The sequence below is a fragment of the Seriola dumerili genome, unplaced genomic scaffold (genome assembly GCF_002260705.1).
Source record: "Seriola dumerili isolate Sdu_G_001 unplaced genomic scaffold, Sdu_1.0 BDQW01000011.1, whole genome shotgun sequence".
In the NCBI taxonomy this organism is placed as follows: domain Eukaryota; kingdom Metazoa; phylum Chordata; class Actinopteri; order Carangiformes; family Carangidae; genus Seriola; species Seriola dumerili.
The window spans coordinates 2,479,199-2,502,311 of record NW_019174266.1 but is presented as its reverse complement, the minus strand read 5'-3'; the positions used below and the strand labels follow the sequence as shown (position 1 = coordinate 2,502,311).

General features: G+C 41.3%; 1 protein-coding gene across 1 annotated transcript in view; it reads left to right on the top strand.

Moving 5' to 3' along the window:
• The first annotated feature begins 1,410 nt into the window (after nucleotides 1-1,410).
• The window catches only part of prmt3 (protein arginine methyltransferase 3), a 61,730-nt gene continuing 40,027 nt past the window's right edge, over nucleotides 1,411-23,113 (top strand). The window contains exons 1-10 of the mRNA XM_022748942.1: nucleotides 1,411-1,461; nucleotides 1,717-1,849; nucleotides 3,390-3,472; nucleotides 3,563-3,612; nucleotides 3,802-3,907; nucleotides 4,825-4,990; nucleotides 5,512-5,653; nucleotides 7,446-7,511; nucleotides 8,835-8,956; nucleotides 12,131-12,230. Of these exons, the coding sequence (XP_022604663.1) occupies nucleotides 1,440-1,461; nucleotides 1,717-1,849; nucleotides 3,390-3,472; nucleotides 3,563-3,612; nucleotides 3,802-3,907; nucleotides 4,825-4,990; nucleotides 5,512-5,653; nucleotides 7,446-7,511; nucleotides 8,835-8,956; nucleotides 12,131-12,230 (990 nt within the window). The 5' untranslated portion in view covers nucleotides 1,411-1,439. The remainder of the gene's footprint in view (nucleotides 1,462-1,716; nucleotides 1,850-3,389; nucleotides 3,473-3,562; nucleotides 3,613-3,801; nucleotides 3,908-4,824; nucleotides 4,991-5,511; nucleotides 5,654-7,445; nucleotides 7,512-8,834; nucleotides 8,957-12,130; nucleotides 12,231-23,113) is intronic.

Below are 23,113 nucleotides of genomic sequence, written 5' to 3'. Positions count from 1 at the left end.
TGTATTTCAGGCCTGGTTGTGGGTTGTTGGACTCTTCTCGGGCCACCAGTCAGACTGCACTTCAGCCGGATCTCTCGACCCAGACCCGGCCTCGTCTTTAACAGGATAACATGAATAACAGCTGCATGAGAAAAGTAAACTGCGGAACAAACAAACAAACACAGAAACTTTTCATACCTGTGGCAACATCGGAAGTCAGGTGAACAGGAAACGTGACGTGCAGAGAAGAACCCGAACTGAGCGCGATAGCTGCTTTTAAGGACCGCCCACATACGGGGACTTGAAAGAAAGCGCGCCAAAAACTATCATGGCGGCAGTGAACTCAAACCTGGGTCTGTGTACAGTCCGCGGTCAATAGGTGCAACAGTCGGTGAGTAAAAAACTGGCTGTTATTTCCTCTTTGAATGAAGAAATGCCGTGTATATTCTAAGCATATATTTGTAGAAATTACTGTAAAAGCAAATCAAAATATGTTTTCTGTTCATCAAATGTGTTAATGTCAGTGGGTAAGTTAATGTGCAATGTGGGAAAAGAATACACAGCTTTACAACTTTACCAAATGTCAGGTTTGGTGGTTGTGCTTTAACAAATTTTCAGTAAAAGTTGATGTTTTTCAAACTGTATTGTAAAGAGCTGCTTAAAATATCCTTGTTTACCCTGCAATTGAAAGTCATTTTATTTGATATAATTACATGTTTTCATAGGGATGCCATATTCCACTTCAGGACAGTACCACACCTTATGGTCACCCACAATCAGCAAGATGGTAAGTCATGCTTATCCTCAACTTGCAAACATGAGGTATTTCTGTTGTATTCCACTGTTACATATACATTAAAATATTTTCATATAGGTTCTATATGAGCTTATCGACAATGGGAAAGCCAGAGCTGTTTTCGTTATGCAAGCACAGATAGATGAGGATCTCTTTTTTTCGCTTAGTTCTTACATTAAAAACAAATATCAATATTGTATGTAGGGTTGGGCAATCTGGCCTAAATATCATGTTTTTGAGCAGAATCACAATCCACGATCAGAATCAAGATTTTAATCATATTTCCGCTCTGAGTTTTATTGTGAAAGTCGTAACCGGAAGTTGTGATTCGTATCTTTCCGCCTTTTTTTCCGCTTCTCTGGAATGTCTGTCCGCTTGCTGGTATTCTTCACACACTATGTGCTGTCTTCTGCTTACAAGTTTCTCTAATTTTTTAATAAATTTCCAATTTATGATTTTTACTTTATTTAATTTTAGATTTTCTTTCTCTCATGCCCAGGACTTTGAGCATCATGGATGACTTGCCTGGTCTGTGATTTTTTTGTTAGATGAAATACTTTGGCGACATCTTGTGGTGCACACGAAGTGCCCGTTCTGACTTTGCCTGTGTCTTCTTCACGTCATCAGACGTAACCAGGAAGTCCAGTGAAACCACGGCGACAACATGGCAGAATACACAGACCCACGTGAGTATTGTAAATAACAAATATAAACCCCCGAAACTGTAGCTGTTAATAATGCAAGCGCTTATTTTAGCTAGCGATCATTTCTATTGCGTATATAGTTAATGAATTGTGTGTTTTGTTGCGTTAGACGAGGCGTTAGCAGCATTTTGTTTAGCTTTAGCCGAGGAAAGTAGTTAGCTTACTGCAACACTGCCGAAGTAAATGTGGGGCTTCGTGGCACTAACATGCAGCTGTAACGAGGTTTTACTTTGACAGACGGTGATAGAGCTGATGAGGAGATGCCTGAGCTCTCTGACGGTGATGACGATGACATTGAAGATGATGAAGAGCAGTGGCAGTGGCTGGAGGAGGAGGATAGTCAACCAGTTACCTGTCTGTTCTGTGACAGGTGAGATGGTTTTTGTTTTTCTTCAAACACAGCTGTATACAGGTGTATACAAACGTTCAGGCACCCCTGGGCAAATGGCATATTTTGTTGATTTTTGAATGGAGGAGAATTAAATACAAACAGACATTGTGTTTCTTCAAATGTTTATGCACTCTTACTTTTCAATTACATTAATTTACAAGATTGAAAAAAATGTGTAATTATGGCATGGACAAAAGTTTAGGCAGCTTATGAACTCTCCTTTGGGCAGATGTCTCAGTTTGCAAACACTTTGTTGCGGCTAAGAGTCTTTCTGTTCTTGTTTCTGAATTTTCAGCCTCCTGCAGATATTTGCATTTTTGAGTGTCTGTTCACAGGTGTTGCATTTACTTCTTTTCACTCATGTCATTTAAAATGCACTTCAGTGATTCCCTTTCCTTAGAGGAAACTGAATTGTAGGAATCCATGTGAAGTTCTTTTCTTAGAAGATTCTGTTTCCAACCATCTCGGCCTATTACAACATCCACTTTCATTCATTTCAGTTATAAATAGTAATTAGACCGTTACATTATGACTAAGCATTCTGAGGTTGATGTCAGAGCCAAGGGCTTTTCATACAGGTGACAATTTTGAGACCAGTAGTCATTTTGTTTTGTAACCTTCAATAGATAGATAGATGATGACACTGTTATTAGTAGCTATGGCCAAAAGTTCAGAGTACTATATCACTAAGCTGATAATAGTCTTGTGGGCAGAAATAAAAGTGACAAATTGTTCCTATTAAGGAGCCAGGAACATGAGGTAAAAAAGCCACTAAAATACACTGAAGTCACAGGTTTGCACATGCCACAACCTTGTATCAGAGGTGCACGCAAGAAAAAGGTGAGAGGTCTCCTACCTTGGTTTGTGGTGTTCCCTATCATCCCTATGTTGAGTCAGGTTTTTTGCAGGTCTTGAAAAATCTTAAAAAGAATTGAGTTCACTTGTCTCATAAAAAGGAAACTACTTATAAAGTATTAAAGTCTTGAATCTCATATTCAAAGAGGTCATGTATATTTTCTGGCTTGCCTTTCGTAAACAGTAAACATTAGTTATAAATGATATGATTGGTGACTGTTGGGAGATGCTATACATCTATAAGTTAGATTGCTGCAGCAGTGGATTGTGCTCACAGTTGGATGCTCAATCCTTTTTGTGGGGTTTGAGTATTTGCTGTTTCTACTGCTACTTCTACTGTGGTTAGGTTAGTTATTGGTTAGGAAGGAAGCTCATCTGAAGCTGAATTCTGATTGACAAGTGTCAGTTATTGGACAGAATATCCCGACTTTCTTCACCTTCACACGTAGCTGAAAATCCGTCCAGGGGAGAGTATTTTTGTTAAATCTCATAAATCAGGTTTAATAACTGGAAATCCAAACTCAAGAACCACCACAAGTATTTTATACGGATGTAATTATTCAAAAAATCAAGGTTTGATTCTGTATGCTACAGTGGGTTTTATGATTCAGCATATATAATGTAATTAAACAGATTTGCCTCCCTGGTTATTATTGTTTCTCAGGTTGCTGAACTCAGTAACTGCCACCTTGCAGCACTGCAGAGCGGAGCATCAGGTCAACCTTGTAGACGTGATAAGAAAACACAGTAAGTAGACGCTGATGATCTGTGCCTCACTCAGGAGTCAGAGGATTATTTGGTTTTGTTAAAATGATTCACCGTCTTTGTTCTTCCTAGGTTTAGATGACTATGGATACATAAAGATGATCAACTTTGTACGGTCAACAGTAAGTACATTCATCTCTCTGTTAAATGGCTGGTCTCAGATATGATTTAATGCTGGACTCTAGAGCTCTATTTACACCCTTCACATTTTAAAGTCTTAAAAATTTCAGAAAACTTTGGCTTAAAGATAGTCAGCACAATGGAACAAATAATGATGATAGTTATTTCCTAAAAAAAATCTTTGTTTCTAGAAATGTGATGCATCCTGTCTGACGGGGCTGCCAGACGCTCCCTTACCCTGGGAGAGCGAAGACTTCCTGCGGCCGGTCCAACAGGACGACCCCCTGCTGCAGACAGGTATAGTAGCTCCATTAAATTTGGTGACATAGTCTTTATTGTTGATTAACTTACTGCAGTTACTCAATAAATATATTAGAAACCTTTTTTGGCAGATGTTCAAAAAACCTCATAGAACTGTCTCATAAACACAAATTCACACACTCACATTCACAGGCTGTTACTTTGCAGTTTGTCCCAGGTCTCAGCTCTGATCCAGAGGACAGGGGTGTAAAGGGTTCAATACGCTTCAAACAAACCTGTCTACACAAAGTGTCGTCAAACACATCAAACGAGAAAAGTGTTGATATTTGTTCCAAATGGCTGCAGGAAGGTGAAAAAGAAAAGCCTGTCATAGAGAGGCAGAGAGGTGCTGAATTCAAGAAATGGGTATAAGGACGCACAATCTCTCCTGGAGGGCAATCATGTTGTTGCACTCAGGAGCTTGAAAGCGGAATTTAAATCCTTCATACCGTTTCACCTACTGGCTCGTTGTATGAGGTATGTGTTTGTGGGATTATTGGTTTTTAAAAAGTTGCTTCAATTCTTGGTTATAGCCCCCCACTTTGGTAAAACCCACTGGACACTTTGTGTGTCAGTAAAATGAAAATGTAGTTTTGTTTTTATAAGAGGTCTTTAAAACCTCTGGATGGTTTGAAAATCAGAATTTAGGCAGATTAATTTTTAGACTTGACCTGGATAAGTTGAGTCTGATTTCACATGCACTTCACTTCCGTTCACTACACTTTGCTTCAATGTCTCTTCAAGGAAGACTTTCTGTGCAGCAGCAATATCACGTACAACAGAAAAGAAACAAAACAAAATGAACAAACACAAAAAATAAAAAACGGCAAACAATTAATTGGATGTATAAAAAACATAGGGGTTAACACAGCTCTGATCTTCTGTTTGTCTCCCCCTCTCTGTGTTTCTGGCAGACCCCGAGGAGCTCTGTGGCATCGAGGAGTCAAGTATGTCAGTGTGCCCATTGTCCGGAGCTGGGTCCCATGATGCACTGCTGCAGAGGGCACAGGCCGCTGAGGAGAGATCCCGTCTCTCAGAGGAGGCGCTGTCGAGAGCCATGGATGACCTGCACAAACTCAAGTTAGTGACGTTTCTGCATTTTCATGGTCTTATAACCACTGTTTGAGTTGAGGTTGTTCCTTTTAGTTTATTTCTTGTTAGTCATGGGTAAGTTGTTTTCTTTTTTATATTCTTGAGAGCTTGCTGTATCCTCAGCGTGTTGCTTCACTGCTGCAGTACACTCCTGGGGCCAGCAGGGGGCCACAGTGAACTCAGTATTGCAGAAACATCAACAGAATACCTTGAATACCTTGTGGGAGAAGTTTGGAGGAAGGGGAAAGATAAAAAAGGGAAGGGAAAATTCCACTGCAGCATGGAGGTGAAAGTGTGGAGGGGAGGTAGGAAGGGGGGCAATAAGGGAAAATTACAGAAAGTGAGGTTGGGGGGGGGGGTAGAAGACGGTTAGAAAGATGAATGCCTCTCATTTCCTCCATTTACTGCTTCGTCCTGCATGAAGGTTGTGTGTGCTTTCTGCTTTCTGGTCACTGCTTTTGTCCCATGTCCTAATACAAGAAGTTAAACGCAGATCTGTTCTGTTTCAGGCTGCTGGCTCAGGGTTTGGTGCTGAATGCAGAAACCAGCAGATCTGGAAACCTGGGCACCGTGGCCGAGCTTCGAGAAGACGAGGACGAGGCCTACTTCAGTTCCTACGGCCATTATAGCATCCACGAGGAGATGCTGAAGGTCTGAGTTCTGCAAAAACACACACACACTGACCAGGCCTGCAGGTCTCTTGACAGTCTTGTGAGTCACTTCCCTCCGGGCGCAGCAGTCTCTGCAGAGCAAAAGTGGGCTCATCAGCATACGTCTTGGCTGAAAGATTTCGATGTAGCACATAAATGAAAATGATCATCTTTATGCACACATTGATACTGAAGACAAGACAGTTTCTCCAAAGTGACACATCAGCAATAAGAGCTGAGCTCTCATGTGAGACACTGCTGCACGGCGAATACTGGAAATGTGGAAATTAATTTTTACACTCCTTAAGCGCTGAAACCTGAAAAGTGTCAGCAAGCTGAGGAGGGTGTGTGTGTATGTGTGTGTGCGTTTGTGGGTGTGGGTGTGGGGGTCTGTCTCCTCCCTTCCTGTTCTACTTACTGCAGTGCTTACACATATTCCTATTGGCTGTCCTGATTGGTGCTAAGCACTGTTAAGTTTTGCGTCATGTGTGTGTGCTTCAGGCTGTAAACTCCATCATAACCTCAGGAGGGGCCGAGAACACGTGACGGGGGGTTGTGGGGGGGCTTTGCAGTAGAATGTGATCAACTCTTTCACAAGTTGGCGCGAGAGGCCGTATGAAACGGAGTGTCATGTTCTCTGAGTTAGACACGTGTCACTTCCGATTGAAGTCAATCAAATGAATCAAATTTTATCAGCCTGAGTCTCACTTAGTGTCCCATCATGATCAAAACGAGGTTAAATAGTTCCTTATTTCATACTGAAATTGGGATTTGAAAGAAATCATTTTTGTCTAAGCACAGCTATTATTTTACACAATATTGTCTTAACGGACAGGTTCAGACTAATAAATCTTTCAGTGTACATATGGGCGTGTCAGTATTAAAACATTGAGCCTGTCCTGTAATAAGTCTTAAAAGGTGAAATTCAAGCCAAACATATGAGAACTGTCTGCAGACAAATCAGAAGCTCCTCATCTGTGATTTGTATCATAACACTGTCACTTGAGAGCCTTATGAGGCAACGCCACAAACCTCTGACAACATTTAAATCACAAAAGCAGTAACAGTCGGAAAAGACCGATTTCATATTTTCCTTGTATCATTAAACCCAAAGTCTAAATGCTTTTTTTTTTCTACATTTTCCTACAATAGAAAAATTCAGACAGATATTAGAACCAAGGATGTATTAATTATAATAACATAAGCATTTGTTATGATGATCAGCATGGACTTTATTAGACAGTTTATCTGAGCGACTTATCAATATTTTTCTTACTGAAAAGTTTTTTTTCTTTTTCCAAAAGCCCAGATTTGAATAGAGCTTCCTCCCTGTATCTCGCACTAAAGCACATTACTGTCATTTCAACTGATTCAGTAGCTTTTCCATCAGAGAGGAGGGGCTGGCGTTTCTGGGCAGATTTGATTGGCAGGTTAATTAGCGAGTCCTGACCTGACCTCCACTTGGAAAATACCTTCCAGACGTACTTATCCGATAAATTTGCTCTTGGATTTCCAAGAATCCCACACAGTCCGTTATGATCTGCAGTTATCTGAACCTGCGCATACAAAAAGCTTTACATACCATGCTCTGAGATTTTTTTTTTCCTCCAGGGGAGGTGAGAAGTCCTGTGTTGTTTCAACCTTATATCACAACATAAGCATCCTAACAAAAGCAGCTGTGCAACTTGCAGAAAGCAAACGATCTGCAGAGTGTCGATTTATAGCCCTTCCCCTTTATTCCAGCAGAGTTGCTCTTGTGCTTTGTTCTTATTTTTGAATGTTCTCTTCCACAGGATAAAGTGCGCACAGAGAGTTACCGTGACTTCATGTACCGCAACCCTGAGGTGTTCAAAGACAAGGTGAGCTGGCTACACGAATGCAAACAGACAATATTATGTGTATGTGTGTGCGCGTGCATTGATGTGTGTATATGTGCGAGTTACCTGGTTGGATGTCGAGCAAGAATAGCTGTGTGCATTTTGCAGGAAAGACATTAATAAGGAGATTGTGTCTGATTTAAAACACAGTGTGACTTTATTAGCACCTCGAATGTCAACTGCAGAGTACTGATAACAGACACATGCAATCCACCACCAAACCCATAACCCACCCCCCACCCCCCACCCCCACCCCCACCTCCTCAACTCACCACCCGCTCCCCCCCTCTTTTCCATTGCCTTTAGTTGCAGGAAGCAGTGGCCTGTATCATGACCATCCATTACATGGGCGGCTGCTGGTTAGTGCTGGGATGAGGCTGTAGAGGAGGGAGGGAGGTTGTGTTGATGGGAACGTACATTATCCCTGTCAGACCGAAGCAGTCGGCAGAGAGGGAAGTGTCACCTTCTACAGGAAGCGGTAGATGAAGAACGAAACAGGATATTCTTGTTTCAGGACTGTTGAGATGGTGGTTGGGGGGGGGGGCACAAATGTGCCCGAGCAGTACAGAAAGACGTAGAGAGGAGCGAGGAGTTGTGTGTTGTCTTGTGTTGTGTCAGCAGTGTGTTGGCAAACTTCTCTGAACCCATAAAGGCAGCGGGATGTTTACAGGGAATTCAAAGTTGCCATAAATAGAGACGCAGATAAGCACAGTGTTACATATAGATGGGTGCATCGTCACTGCAGCTGTGCTGCGGTCATTTAACACCAGCTGGGAGGGAAGATGAACAAATTAACTGTAACCTATGGGAACCTGAAATAGAGCTGATTAAAAACTCAGTCAATAACTGGCTAGAGTGAAAAGAGTTTTAGTTAGAGAATTTAGAAGCAGTTTGATCAGTAAAGGTGCTGAGGACTTAAGACTTCCCACAGTGACATCTGAATAATGCCATTCACCAGCTGACGTTAGAGTCCTGCACTATATGACAACTTTCCAAACGGAGCATGACTGCTATAAATAAATGCAATAAAAGTACAGATAATATGTAGCTCATCTGATAAAGACCCACGGCTGAAATGTTGTGCTTTTGCATATGTGAAGTTATTTCAGATGGAATTGGTTCCATTTTCTCCCCCTGCATTTCGCTGCCCAGTTTCAGACAAACCAGCTACAGTGGCCCATGGGGGTCAGCAGTCCTGAGCGTTTTTACACCTTCTAACTGGACATGCATCTGCTGAAGTTTCCATAGTTGTGAACCCTGAGGTAACTTCCCAACCCCCCAACAATTTCCCCTCCTGTCCTGCAGGTGGTGCTCGATGTGGGCTGCGGGACTGGCATACTGTCCATGTTTGCCGCCAGAGCTGGGGCCAAGAAAGTGATAGCAGTTGACCAATCAGAAATCATCTATCAAGCCATGGACATAGTCAGGTGAGACACATTCCCGCTGCAGTCAGTCACGTTTCCCTTAAAACCTGTTTCTCTGATACGTACGTACTCTAAGTCTGCCTGGTTTCCTTCACCCAAATACTTTAAAGCAGCAGTCTGTCGGTTGGCAGTTAACATGCTTGCAGAATTACTTCCTAGCAAAAGCGCTAGCTTGGCTACACTTGTTAGTCATGTGAACCCTGCTGTGATTGTCATAGCGGGGGTTAGACAGGTCTTCTTCCCTGTGCAGCAGAGGATTGTGGGAGTAGAGGTCTGTGTGACCTCAAGCCACCTTTTTATTTGTTGCAGCTGGTTGACTTCAATAGAGCTGCTGTCAGTCGCACGGCCATAATGCACATAATTTACACCTGCGGTCTGACCCGTTCACCCCTCGCTTCTTCTTCCCTGCAGTAGCTACAGTCTGAAGCCTGCAGTCACACACACACACACACTCACACAAACACACACTCACCCACACATGTAGATGACCCCCTATTGGTGCCTTTTAATACACTCATCAGTCCAATTTCAGGTACTGTGCGTTTCCAGTTTTCCAGCAGCTGGTTCTCCACAGTGGAGTCCATTTACCTCCACCAGAGCCTCCGCTGTCCCCACGTCTACCTGCAGCCTCTTCCTCCATCACTCCCCTCCCTCTAAAATGAATTTTTGAGTTAGGGGCCATTATGACTGCTATTATTACCGTTATGTAAGAGAGTGTTGTATAAGCAAAACAACGGGGTTTGCTGAAGGAAAAGGACGTTTTAATTTTACAGCCCACTGACTCGCTGTTGGAGTGTGTGTTGGCATGCAGGCTGCGTCGCAGGTCCGCCAGCGGTGAAGATTCAGCTAAAGGGAGATGTTGTAACCCCCACCTCCCTCCTACACGCTCACACACACGTTAACACACACAAACACTCCCATGCACAGAGAAACTCCCACTCTTGGGTCCCTTTTTTAAATCTACTTTTGTCTCCGGTTGTGACTTTAAAGCTCTCATTTCTGTGTGTGTGTGTGGTTGTGTGTGTGTGTGTGTCCGTCACTTCGTCTTGATGTTAATATCAGGATTGTAATTAAAGTGGCTCCTGTTGGTTGGGCAGGAGCATCCATCTCCTGTCTCCACTCCGACGCCGAAGTTTAAATGAAAAGCTGGATGTGACTTCCTTCCTTCACAGTCACTTCCTTAATGGATAATGTCTAAATACTTTCTTTTTTTTTAAACTGGCTGAGATTGATGGATTGTCCAATAGAAAGCTTTGAATTGTGACACTGAAGTGGAAAAAAACTAGAGAATATTTTATGTAGATGAGTCAAATTCAGCTTTTAATGGCAATATGAACTAAAGACAGATAACATATCATATATCATTAATATTGAACTATTATCAGAGTACGCTGATTAACGTCTGTCTACTAGCCACTAATACGCAATATAATTCATTCATTCATTTTCTTAGATTTTTAAAACTTCTTTTCTGTTGTGTTTTTTTTTCTTAATCAAAGAGTTTCCACAATTAAACCATGTCACGATAAAAGATTTATATGTTGACGGTTATTGAAAATAATAATTGATACTGGAAACTTAAGAAGAAGAAAAAAAAAGACCTAATGTGTATGACGAAGGCCTAAATTTACCATCAAATGACACCAGTGTTTTACAAAGACTCATTTCCTATGATGAAATGTATAACCTCTCCTCCCACCTCTCTCTCTCTCACACACACACACACACACACACACACACACACACACACAGACAGACAAAGCCGCACAGATACCGACTCTCTCCCCAGAGTCCTGACATTGTCCTCTAAATTACCCCAATAATGAGATTACAGTGTTTCCCTCTTGTGAAAGGTGGAGAAGGGGTGGGGGGTGGGGGGCGGTTGTTGGATTCTGGGAGGAGGTGATAGCAGCGTTAGCAGTGCAGCAGAGAGGGGAGAGACAGTTCAAGATAAGGATCGCTGCTACAGAAATGCACTCTGGGCCGCTGTGAGTAATTGTTCTGTCCTCAGTAACATTAGCTGTCATGATAATGGAATATTCACAGAGATTGATACTCAGACTGGCCGGTCTGAAAGGAAGGATCATTTAAACAGCAGCAATGATCTTACAGTTCCTACCTGTGCCTGACACCTCTGCAGGCCTACAGTTAAAGTCCCCCCCCCCTCCCCACTCTCTACACAACTCAGGATAGACTGAAGATATACGCAGCAGAGACGATGCGGATTTCCAGATCTTAACAAGTTTGCAAATTGTCTAAAAACAGAGGAATTGGTTGTTGCAGTTTGGATGCGTATCTAGAGATAGAGTCTACATCACGCATTTTGTAAAGTTGCGTGTCGTTAATGTGACTCTCATGTTCTTGTCAGTCGACTTGTCATCTTATCTTGAGTGACGTAAAGCTGCACTCATCTCCACTCTGATATCAATAAGGGGCCAAATGACGATGTTTAATGCGAGAGGGGTCATTGTGATGAACCCACAGAGAATTATCACTCGACTCCAGTCTGCAGTGCCTCTCAGCTCTGTCGAGTGTTTTCAGCTCATTGTTTCTGTTTTCACTGCGTGCAGCTTTACTGTTTTGATTCAGTGCGACTGCTCTCGTCAACCCCATTAAAAGCAGCAGGCAGCCGTTTTTATTGAAAAGGCTCTGATAAACCCAGTGTATGATACCTGCCCAGCACCAGACGGCAGACAGACGAAGCCGACAACCAGCTGGTAAACACTGTAGAGCATTCAGCAGATAAACAATCATGTGTTTCCCTCAGGAGTTGGTAGAGAGCAGACCAAAGCTTAAAAGAGAGTGAGTTAATATTGGACCTAACATCAACTGATGACTTCAAATGAATGCTAATGTTGCTCTGTGCCTGCTGTATGGGTAAGTGGGTAACCATTTGCTGACAGGTTCACCATATTAACTTTATAAGGTCGTAATATGCAAGTGTTGTGTTTACACATTGTTCCGCTGCCACCAAGTGGGCAAAAAAATCTATTAAATCTCCTTTAGTAGGAGAGAATCTAATTGCCGGTATTGGGATTTTGCAGGGTTTGTAGTAACCAGCGTTTTGAACAGTGACAGTACACAGCAGCTAAACTACGAAGCACCATTGGTTAGTTGAATACGCTGGGGTCATGACTTGTGTTTCTAAGTCCTCTGACTCTTGTTCTTTCCCCACAGGTCCAACCAGCTGGAGGACAAGATCACTCTGATCAAAGGCCGCATAGAAGACATCAACCTCCCAGTGGAGAAGGTGGACATCATCATCTCAGAGTGGATGGTCAGTACATATTTATGGATGTGCACACATATCTACATGATTTAGCAGTTTGTGGGAATGCAGACGCAGTCGAAGGCCTCTACTTCTAAGGCATCATTAAAAAAATTATGCAAGTTCAGTTCTAACTCAAACGTTGCATGTTAATTTATATTGATAGCTGAGAAAGTGAATCAGTAAATGGCAGTTTATATTTCTTTCACCAAAATGCTCCTGTGTGATTTCCATGTATTCAAACAGAAGAAGGAAAACACAGATGCAACATATGGTCACTCTGTAGAATTTCACTTCAGTCAGCAGATGTCATCCACTTGTGATCTTCTGTTGATGAAGATGAATGATGCTCCGTGTACGCATTTGGTTTCCAGACCTGTTACAGTCACTTGTTTAAATGCATTTCTGGTAGTCTGGTGTGGACAGCTCTGGTCACAGTCAAACCACCTTCCCGCTGTTAATCACTTACGGCTTTTTATGAGATTGTCGGAGTATTGACTGGGCAGAACTAAACCAGCACAGGTGTATGAGTGGATATGACTGGTTTGGAAGAGGGGGTAGTGTATAAAAAGTGTTTGAAATAAGATGTACATAGTGGAAAGCTAGTAATGACAAATAGCTAAAGCCTGAACATGGACACAAAACATACCTAATACCCAATACAACGGCTACATCGACACACTAGATATTATTATTATATCATTAGAAACTAGAGGTTAGTGTTGCAAAACAATATCTACTAATTTGAAAAGTAAGATAGCAGCGATGATTTGTTTAACAGACAGTGATAAGTCATTCAGACTCACTACAACTCTAACTGAAGTCCAAGGTCTTCACTTGAAATGGCTTCTGAATAGAGATGAAGTATTTTTTTTAATAGTGTGGTAAGTCAGTCTCAACTTTTAACAAGTCAGTCTTTCAAGTTTCATTAAGTCTCTCTCCTTCTCTACAAACATGTGGCAGCTTGATTTGCTCAAAGCCCCTTTGACTTCATGTATATGCATTTAGTACATTGAGGATCCTCAATATACAATAGCAAGGCCAAAAACAAGTGAAAGGGAGCACTGCACTGCTGCATGCTTTAGTTAACAAGCTTGTTGATTGAGACCAGGCTAGACCTCAACATGTTTGTTTTTTTAATTCATTTTTCCTGGACTGTTTAGAATTTGCACTTAATGGGAACCACTGGTTTTGCCTTAATATGCATCTACTTTTCGGCCTATTCTGAGACCGGTAAGTTGGCTTACATGTGTGGTGTGAAAATATCTTGGAAGCTTATTTTCTGTCCAGCAGTGAACTCTTCGAACACATATGCACATATACTCAAAATGTAGACGTTCAACTCAACCTCAAATCGGTCCTTTACCACCCAACGAGCGTGCAGGATCCAAGGTGCCAGCAGCAGTGATGCATGTTTTAAACATGGCTTAAACGCGGCTAAACTCGACCATGAGCTCCTGTGAATACCAAACAAGGAAAAGCAGTCTTCCTTCCCCTTGATGCCCATTTATCAGGGAGATTCTCTGTGGCGATACAGGCGGCACGGCCAAAGTTGAACGCACCACTGAAGTCATCCTTAATTCATGAGCATCCCATATCTGTCCCCCCTCCACCTCCACCATCCATCGTGAAACCCCAGGGTCATGAGCAGGGGTCGCCAGCCAGAGCCTTCCCATCCTCTCACCAGGGAAATTGAAATTCGGCGGGTGACGTGCCGGTGGAACGGTGAAGGATAGGGGACGTAATCTCTGATGACACCGGCTCACAGAGCGCTAATAAATCTAAGAATCCTCCAGTCACTTCTCATCACGGTGGAGATGGCAGACATTTCTCAGAGTGGCCAGGACTTCAAAAGCTGCCCTCCAATCTGCCTGTATAAAATGGAAAAATGACAGTTGTCACAGGAGTAGACTTTCCAGCCAGTGCAAATGGCGTTAGACTGTATTAAACTTTAATGGTTCCGTCTTATACCCAGGTAGTATCTTATTACCTCAGAGGGATTCTGGAGATGTCATCACTCTAGTATGTGACTTTTTTCTATTCTTTGCTCCGGATTCCTTTTTGTCATATAAATCACTGCTGCTGTGTTTTGTTTTGTTTTTAAAGACTTTATTTCACCTTCTTTGTAAATTTTCCACATCACTGAATGTATTCATTTTAGAAATAAATCCTCTAAATATTTTATAGAATGTTAATTTGCAGTTAATAATTACAGGTAGTGTAGGGAGCAGATATAAGATCGATCCTTAATTAACCACTGAGTCTGTAAAATAATCTTTTTATTACAAAATATTTTTTAAAAAAACACAGTCTGATTTTTAAATGTGCTTTACAGAAATATAATTTAACGTCTCTTGTTAAATTTCCATCCATTTGAATTTTCAAAGTTAACAACTCCACAGATAAAACCATTCATGGAATTACTAAAAAACTATTTGACATGCCAAACATTTAGCCATTCAATGAATTTAAATTCTGTAATTAACTCTATATATTGGTTTTCTTTGCCAATTGAGGAGTCACAGGGAATGATGCTTGCATATAATCTAGGTTTAAGATTTGTAATTTCATTTTATTGATATCAGCCTCAGTGTTCACTGGTAACTTGCTTACAGCCGTATCACAGCTGTTTCAATTACTGCAAATGCAATTTGAACATCATCACCTACTGCAGATAGTTCACATTGAAAGCGCTCAGCCGGCTTTTATTGTGAAGCAGTCGCAGGAAGGGCAACGTATTCGTCACTGAGGTTAGCACTGACAGTGGCTGTTTGTTTAAAATGGGTCAACAAAGCAGTAGATCAGTTTTAAATATTACTGGGAGTAATGGAACGAGAAGGAGCAGCCACAGTGAGCTGTTAGATGGAAGAGCTACAGGCGTCTCCTACGCATGGTAAACAACTTTGATTACTGTGCCATGCTGTGATGTGGAAAACTAGCTGCGCAGTATTCAGCATATCGTGGTTGCTTATGACAAGATGGAAAAAGCTCAATTACATTTTTATTAAAAAACTGTGAGTTTGTTTGGCTGCTCTGTAATAAGATAAACACAGTTTCTCTTCTGTTATATTACTGATAAAATAACTGCTCAAGAAGTGTTTGCTTTCCGTTACCACGGTAACCAACTTCAAAGTCATTTCAATTAATCCTGGCCTAGTTGGTGTAGTTCCTCTCTGCCTTATGCCCAAACATCCTGGTCACTTTCAACTGTAAATTTGCGAAACGACGTCAAAACGCTGCATCTTTGTGACTTTGATCAAGGTTTAATACCTTGGCCTGACATGGCTGTAATGCATGCCTCTGGTCTCATCTGACCCTGCTCCAAATACACTCAAACACACACACTAACACAGATTGGAGGCTTGCTAAGGCCGCCAGAGAATGGCCTAATTGGGTCAAAGCAATGGCAGGGATGCATAGGGGGAATTGTGTAACTAAGAATAGATTAACATCCAGCATTTCTTCTGTGCATAGAAGCCACATGCTTTGTTGTTGCAAGGAATATAGGATTGATTTAAAATAAAAAGGGAAAGAGAACCGGAACTGAAACCTGGCTACTTTTCGCATAGCTACACTCAGGTTAGTTAGTAGGTAGAAAGTGTAGTGTAACAGTCTAGTGAGTCTGTCACTGAACAGTGTAATTAATCTGAAATTTGTAGAATTAATATGCCTACAAATCCATGCTCTGTGGATCAAGTGAGAGAGCCTTGGGCTTACTGGCAAAGAAAAGCACTCCTTAAAAAAAAATCAAAGCAATAACTACGTTCATCTCTCATCAGATGAATAGTGATTGGAAGTGTTGTTCTGTGGCCTGGAAAGTGCTCTGTATTGAGTGGAAGGCATCCAGTGAAAAATGTTTAGGACTGTAAATTAATTCAGTATAACTAAAGAACAGAATCTTGCTTGTCGCTCCAACTGAAGTGTTTAACTTGGGGATGGACACATTTACCAACATGGCTCCATAGTGCTACTAGTGGTCAAAGGGGAAACTGTTAGCTTTAAGACCCATCAAAGGAGTCCTCCAACAACCTCCAAAACTGTCTTATTTACACGTGTATATGTGAATTTAACATGTTAAATTGGTTGTTGAGTGTTCAATTGGAAAACATCGACACTGTTTGTGTTTGTGTAAGAGCCTAACTCAGTGACTGCACGCGGCGTTTCAGAAAGCGGTTTGAAAGCAAAAAAAAACAGTGTTTAAATAAGACGGTCTTGAAGTTGTTGGAAGGGATATTATTTTTTTTACTTTTAAGCTCGGCTCATAATTTCCCCCACTCCTTTGCATCTTCATGTTAAGCTAGGCTGACATGTCGCAGAGCTAGTGTTACCCCTGGGGTTGGATGCATAGAGATGTAAACTGTCCTACAAACACGATCTTGATCTCAAAGACATTCTCTGAAGTAATATAAAGCTGAACTGAATTGGTTGATTAACTCATCTAACTCTCTGTAAAACAAGACATAAGCACATTTCACAAAATGTCAAGAGTATTCACTTAATTACATTTTCATTAATTCAACAGCCATCTTTTCAAATGCTGTTTTTCACTCTCATTGCTGTGGATACTTTACATCATTAAGTTATTATTTTGACAGCTGTATTACTCAGAGTTTTATTCGTGCTGTGTAATTGACCTTCAGTTATTATTATTATATTATGTCATGAGATCCTATCATTAACAACAGATGTCAGAAATGATGATTAAAAAGCGTTGGAGTTTGGAGTTTAAAAAAGAGCTGGAACTATTCATATACCAGAACCTTGTAAAGTTGCAAAAGTTTTTTCATGAAGTAATAAGTTACTTACCTGATAATTAAAGGCTGTTATGGAAGAGAAACAAAGGATTATATCAGTGATGTTCAGCTGTCAGAGTTGTTGGATCGAGCAGACAGACGGTGGTTACAGGGCTAATAGACAGAGTTGGGTGATGAATGTGGTGTATCCGTGGTGGTGTTGGTGGAGGAGGAGGAGAAGGGGGCAAATGAGTGTCTGCTGTGGCAGTGTTTGAGAGACTGCCTTTAGCAGAACCACTGTCATTTCATAACTCACAACATTGATCGGTCCTCTCTCTCAGCACACCAAAAAACAAACAGTCCAGAGCAGATAAGAGACTGGGGGGGGGGGGGCTGGGTTCCCTAAAGGCTAAATAAAGATTGTCACTCTAAGATCAATCACAGGTGATGGGCCTGCTAGCTTGATAGTGTTTAATGGCACGGTCATACAAAAACGGACATGAGAGTAGACTGTCAGGCGAGAGTTGGCTTTAACAAACTTTTGTTACATAATACTGGACTCTGCATTAAGAACTGAAGCCTTAAAATGAGCTCTGAAAATCTCTAGAGACAAACCACAAACAAGACAATAACTTTACTTGTTATCTGCATTCAATGGAAAAGTCCACCCTGAATACATTAACTTGGACACAGTCAGCTCACACTGATATAATCTGTATATCAGACTCTGTTTTTGCAGAATTTAATTTCCAAATGTGGACAACTGTAATAATAAAGATAACATGACATCTGTTAGATCAGTCCAGCAGCTGTAATGATAAGATAGAAAGAAATATTTCAGCAGTGTTTCGTATGCAAGTCTGCACACTGACAGGTGCCATGGCGAGTCATTGTCCTGTTTTCTAACGTCACATTTCAACTCTGCAGAAAAGCAGCACAGGCCGATTTTTGTTACATATAAGTGTCTGATGTTGATGCCAATGCATCACATTACCAGTTCCTTAGGTCTCACACGTTCAACAATCTGATATGATGATAGAAATGAAGTATTGACATTTCCTTGAAAGAATATTTAGTCTTTCACCATGAATGCTGACCCTGCATCATATATCATGTTTTTGATAACAGTTTGTGGACAGAGACAATGGCCAGGATCCTTGAACGGCTCTTATTGAGGTGTGTTGTAACTCACCTTGGGTGGGTGGGTGGGTGTTCAGTTTGTTTCATTAAAATGTGAAAGGATCCCTGAACAAGAAAAATATCAAAGAGCTGTGTTCAACTTCTCCCCTGTGGAGGATTTCTTTGTGCCCACGTCTCCGATATTTTACCCTGAGGTGAACATAGTTCGACTACAAAACAAGTGTCAGTGGCACAGAAATATATATACACACACACACACACAAACACACACACAGTCCGAATCAATGCGTGTGGTAGTGTTGTGAACTCAAATTAATGGCAGCCCTTCCTCTTTAGCCTCATTATCAGTGCTGGGAGCTTCACCTGCCCTAGAAGAAGGTGGTAGTCATCAGTCATCCTGTCCTTCAGTCTGACTGACTGTCAGTCACACACACACACACACACACACACACTCAAATAGACGCACACAGATAGACAAAGACTCAAATGAAGCAAAATATGTGCACGCGTACACACACACACACACACACACACACACACACACACACACACACACACACACACACACACACACACACACACACACACAGTGATGGCGCCACAGGTGTGTCCATGTTCTAATGAGGATTTATTGGCTGTACTTACTTCTCTAAGACCTTCAAACACTCCAGGAAGTGGTTTTCAGCCAGCTGCCTGTGTAACAAAACTTCTAATGCATTTAACTCATCCCAGTTGTTAATATTAGGTAATCCAGGTAATTGGATATGTGGAGTCTACGGATAATCATGCAGATTTGTTTAGACTGATTTTCACCTAGATTTTATACTTTGACACTTGCACAGAAAACATGTTTCCTCCTGCCGGAGAGCGATTCCTAAAATATTGCTATTCATTCGTCAGTCGTCCATCACTCATGCCACATAGGCGTATGATGTCATAAGTATGTCAATCCACACAATCCATCAGAAAGACATATCTGTGTTGCATATTAGCACAGCATGCAACTCTTTTTCTTCCTCTTAGTGTCTAGTGAAGCAGGGTGGTATATTAATAAGACTAATTGTGCAATTCAATACAGTAATAACTACTCTTTATATCCAAAATGCAACATTGCAGTTCTCCAAACAACCAAAGTAAAGGGGTAGCTACTCCCTGGTTTTAGGAGCATTGCTGCATGCAGAACGTGAACCTGACGACCTGATGTATCCCTCAAACAGACATCCTCATAAACCCAAACCCATAATCCTGCATCACTCAGCTGACATTGTTTTTTGTGGAGAGAAATGGCCCCCTTGTTCCTTCAAAATGATGAATTTAATAACGGCCCATGAATGCTTGGACAAGTACACCGCCGAATACAAGTGTATTAGGATTTTTATAGTGTATGTGTGAATTCACAGCTATAACGTTTTATTTCACACAAAGGCACTCAAAGGCAAATACTGCTTTATTTCTTAGGCTGCTGAGTAAGACTTTGACCTTAAAACCAAATGGGTTTTCATCTATAGGTGCCTTTCCCAAAATCCAAACAGTAAATTCATGCTTTGGCCTGTGTTACATATCAGATTATCTAGTAATGACGTCTACTGGTGACATGATGGAGGTTCTTCTTCTCTCATTACAGCTAGACGCAGCCTGTAAAACCTAACGAGGTTTAATTATGTCGTGCTCCCTTCATTCATTTGTTCAACAGTATTTAGGTTAACAATTTATAGAACAGAAAGAGAGAGAGAGTAAAGGACAAATACAACATAGGTAAGATGAGATAAAATATGCTTTATTTCCCCATGGGGGAAAGATGTGTTCAGACTGAACATGAAACGGGTTTTAGATGAAGCATGATTCATATAAAGCCACTGCAGTGATAGCAGTGGATGGCAATATGCACAAATTTCTGGTTGGCACAAATTGAGGCAGAGACAAATCAAATCAAAGACTCAGTGACTCCCAATTCATGAATGTGTAGAGACAGGACTTAAAAGGATAGAGACTGCATACCTTATGTCTGTACATCTTTGATGTCTGTGAGGGTTTGTTTTGTCTTAGTAAAGACGTAATACAAAAAGTGGTAGAAATTTTGCACCATGAAATTAAATAGAAGATAAAGATAATAGGTACATGCACATCCTTGAATCCTTATTTTGATTGTATTTTACAGGCAATGGAAATCGCTGTAACATCTAAAAACACAGGATGTCCTTGGTTTCTGAGGAGCCGCTGCTTCTAATAACCTTGTAGCTATACTGCAAATTACTTTGCTGTTGCACTACCTTTCATTTGCATGGCTTTAAAATGGAAATCAGGCTGATATTGAAACCTGCACCATATACACTTGAAGCAATAACACATGAAAATCTATTACAGCGATGTTTGTGATATGTTTATGCTAATTTGGTGTAATCTGACCATAGACTAGTATAGAGGAGGCATGTTGACGTGGAGGTGCTGCCTTCAGTATTCAGTGAAGCATGAAAGTACTCCCACCCACACACACACACACACATCCAGGAACACACACATTCATGCATGCACACCATCTCCTTTATTTTGCCTTGGCCCTCCCGGGACTGGAAGTGATGATGATCTGCAGTAATTGAGGAACACGTGTGTTGAATGCAGAAGGAGAGGAGGAGGAACTGGAGGGAGGAGGAAAGTGTAAACTGCTGATGCAGATTTTGTACCAACGTGTCTCTTGGTACCTATAATTGACAGCCAATCAGTCTCCCAAGGGTTGATGGACAAGGGTTCTGTAAATTGTAAAAAAAAAAAAATTCTACTCTGCCTCCAGCAACTAAAGACAGGAAAACATTGCAGCAGTAATTATAAAAGTTCTCCATCTGTAATACATAACAGCTTTTAGTATAAAATTAAGGGCACTGATAACTCAATAAAACAAGTACAAAGGTAACACAACTGTAAAAGTGTGTTTGCCATTCTTCTTTTGTGTGTTTGTGTGTGTGTTTGTGTGTGTGTGTGTGTTTGTGTGTGTGTTGCTGCATTTCCAGATGTGTATGTGAGTGCGTGCGGTAGCCCACTCAGGGGAATGTGTTTTATATGCTAATTTTGTTAATGTGTATAAGCTGCTCCAGCCCATTCTCATTAGGTTTTCATTAGTCTCTTTTATGGAAATGCACAGTGACTATACTGCAGAGCATCGCCTGCTCCAGCCTGACAGTAAACGGAGCTGTTTCCTCACGCTAACACCTCCACCTGTCTGTATCACTGAGCCCGCAGACACACGGATCGATTGGTGGAAATGGTATCAAAAAAGTTAGCAAATAAGTCTAGTTGAGATTTAATCTTGTTTCTCTCAACACAAGTCAATGAAGATAAAGTGAAGTGAGATAAAAGAGAACGTGAGGCAGATAAAGCTTTTTTTTTTTTTTTTTTTTTTTTTTTTTTTTTCCTTGGTGCAGTTTTTAACTGACAATTTACATTTAACTAATTTTTTAAACCAGGTCGATCACTCTTCTTTGATTCACTGGTATTGAACATGTCACTAACATGTCAGTGATTGCAGGTACATCAAGATTGTTTTGTGAGACACGCCAGTAAATCGGGAAAGGCCTTAACTCCTAGAGGGATACTTTAACTTTTTTTTACAGTAGCGGTTAGCTTCATTGCCGACACATCGGGATTAAGACAGTTTTGAAGTTAGTTTCTTGAATTTATTTTTATTTTTTTTGCTCTTTCAACAGAGGCTAACTGTTTCTACCTGCCTCCACTCTTTGTGCTAAGCTAAGCTAAACATGTTGCTATCTCTGTTTTAATCGCACAGAGCTTGAATTAACCTTCTCATCTAACTTTCAGAAAGCTTGCAAATCAGCAAAGGTCCCAAAATGTCAGAGTATTTTTCGGACTCAACGCAACATATCAGTATAATTTGTGGCGTAAAAAGCTCAGTTGTTTACACTCAGGTTGTGGTAATTTCTCATAAATGATGGGCCCCTCTTGCAAACCTTTGCAGCCTCTACCAAATTGATCTTCATTCTCTTCCAGCATTTCAAACAATTAATCCAAGAAAATTAACTTGAATCAAAAACATAGTTGGCTTTTTAATGAAAGGTTTTAAGTCTTAAATCATTCCTGAAACACTGTTGGTCAGAATTTGACGAAACTGTCAGAAATCAATTTAGATACTATATTCCCATAATTAAACTTATCAATACACTGCCTGCCTCGAAGGATACGTTTGCATCATTAAAAGCCCAACTTTGTAGCACCTTCTTGTGATACCAGACAGTTGGTGTGAGTGAAACAGCATACAGACACAGAATTTGATCTGTGTTTTTGGTAATTAATATTGCAGATGCATGAATTAGGGAGGTGTGGTACGTGCTGCTTGCTGGCAGGACATGGAAGGCGGCGGGGGGGGGAGTAATCCTGGAGCATTGTTGACAATAAAAGTAAGGTGTGACTCTGCTTTCAGGCATCTCTCTCTCTCTCTCTCTCTCTCTCTCTCTCTCTCATATCCTCTTTCCTTCAAGCGAATCAGTGTCCTGTGAAATTGGGCTCTAAATTACGAGGCCGGTGTACTCTGTGTGAGGGGGTTTTAAAAATGACCTGCTCTGTTGCTAAGGACATCGGCTGGACCACGTCAGTCGGCAGCGGACGAGTGGCCAGTCTGACTTTGGTTCGAGACCAGTCCACTATCAATAAACGGAGAGGATGTTTCCCCTTATCGCCTCACAGAGGTTGAGTTGGTTATATCAGCTTCATCGCCGTCATCATTATCAGCTCAGGCATATGACAGCGATGGTGACGATTCTGGAGTTATAAATCAGGGCTGTTTCCGCTGTTTGTCTGCTGCTCGCCCTCCTCTCCTCTCTCCAGCTCTGTATTTGAATAATAAGGCTCTTATCTCGCTGAATTGCTATTCAGCTGGCCACTGCATTCTCTCTATCACTCTGTCGTGCTCTTCCTCTCTCCTGCTTTCCACTTTGTCTTCATCATACGAATGCACACACACACACACACACACACACTCACTCACTCTTAATCTTCTGCCCTGGCCCTCAC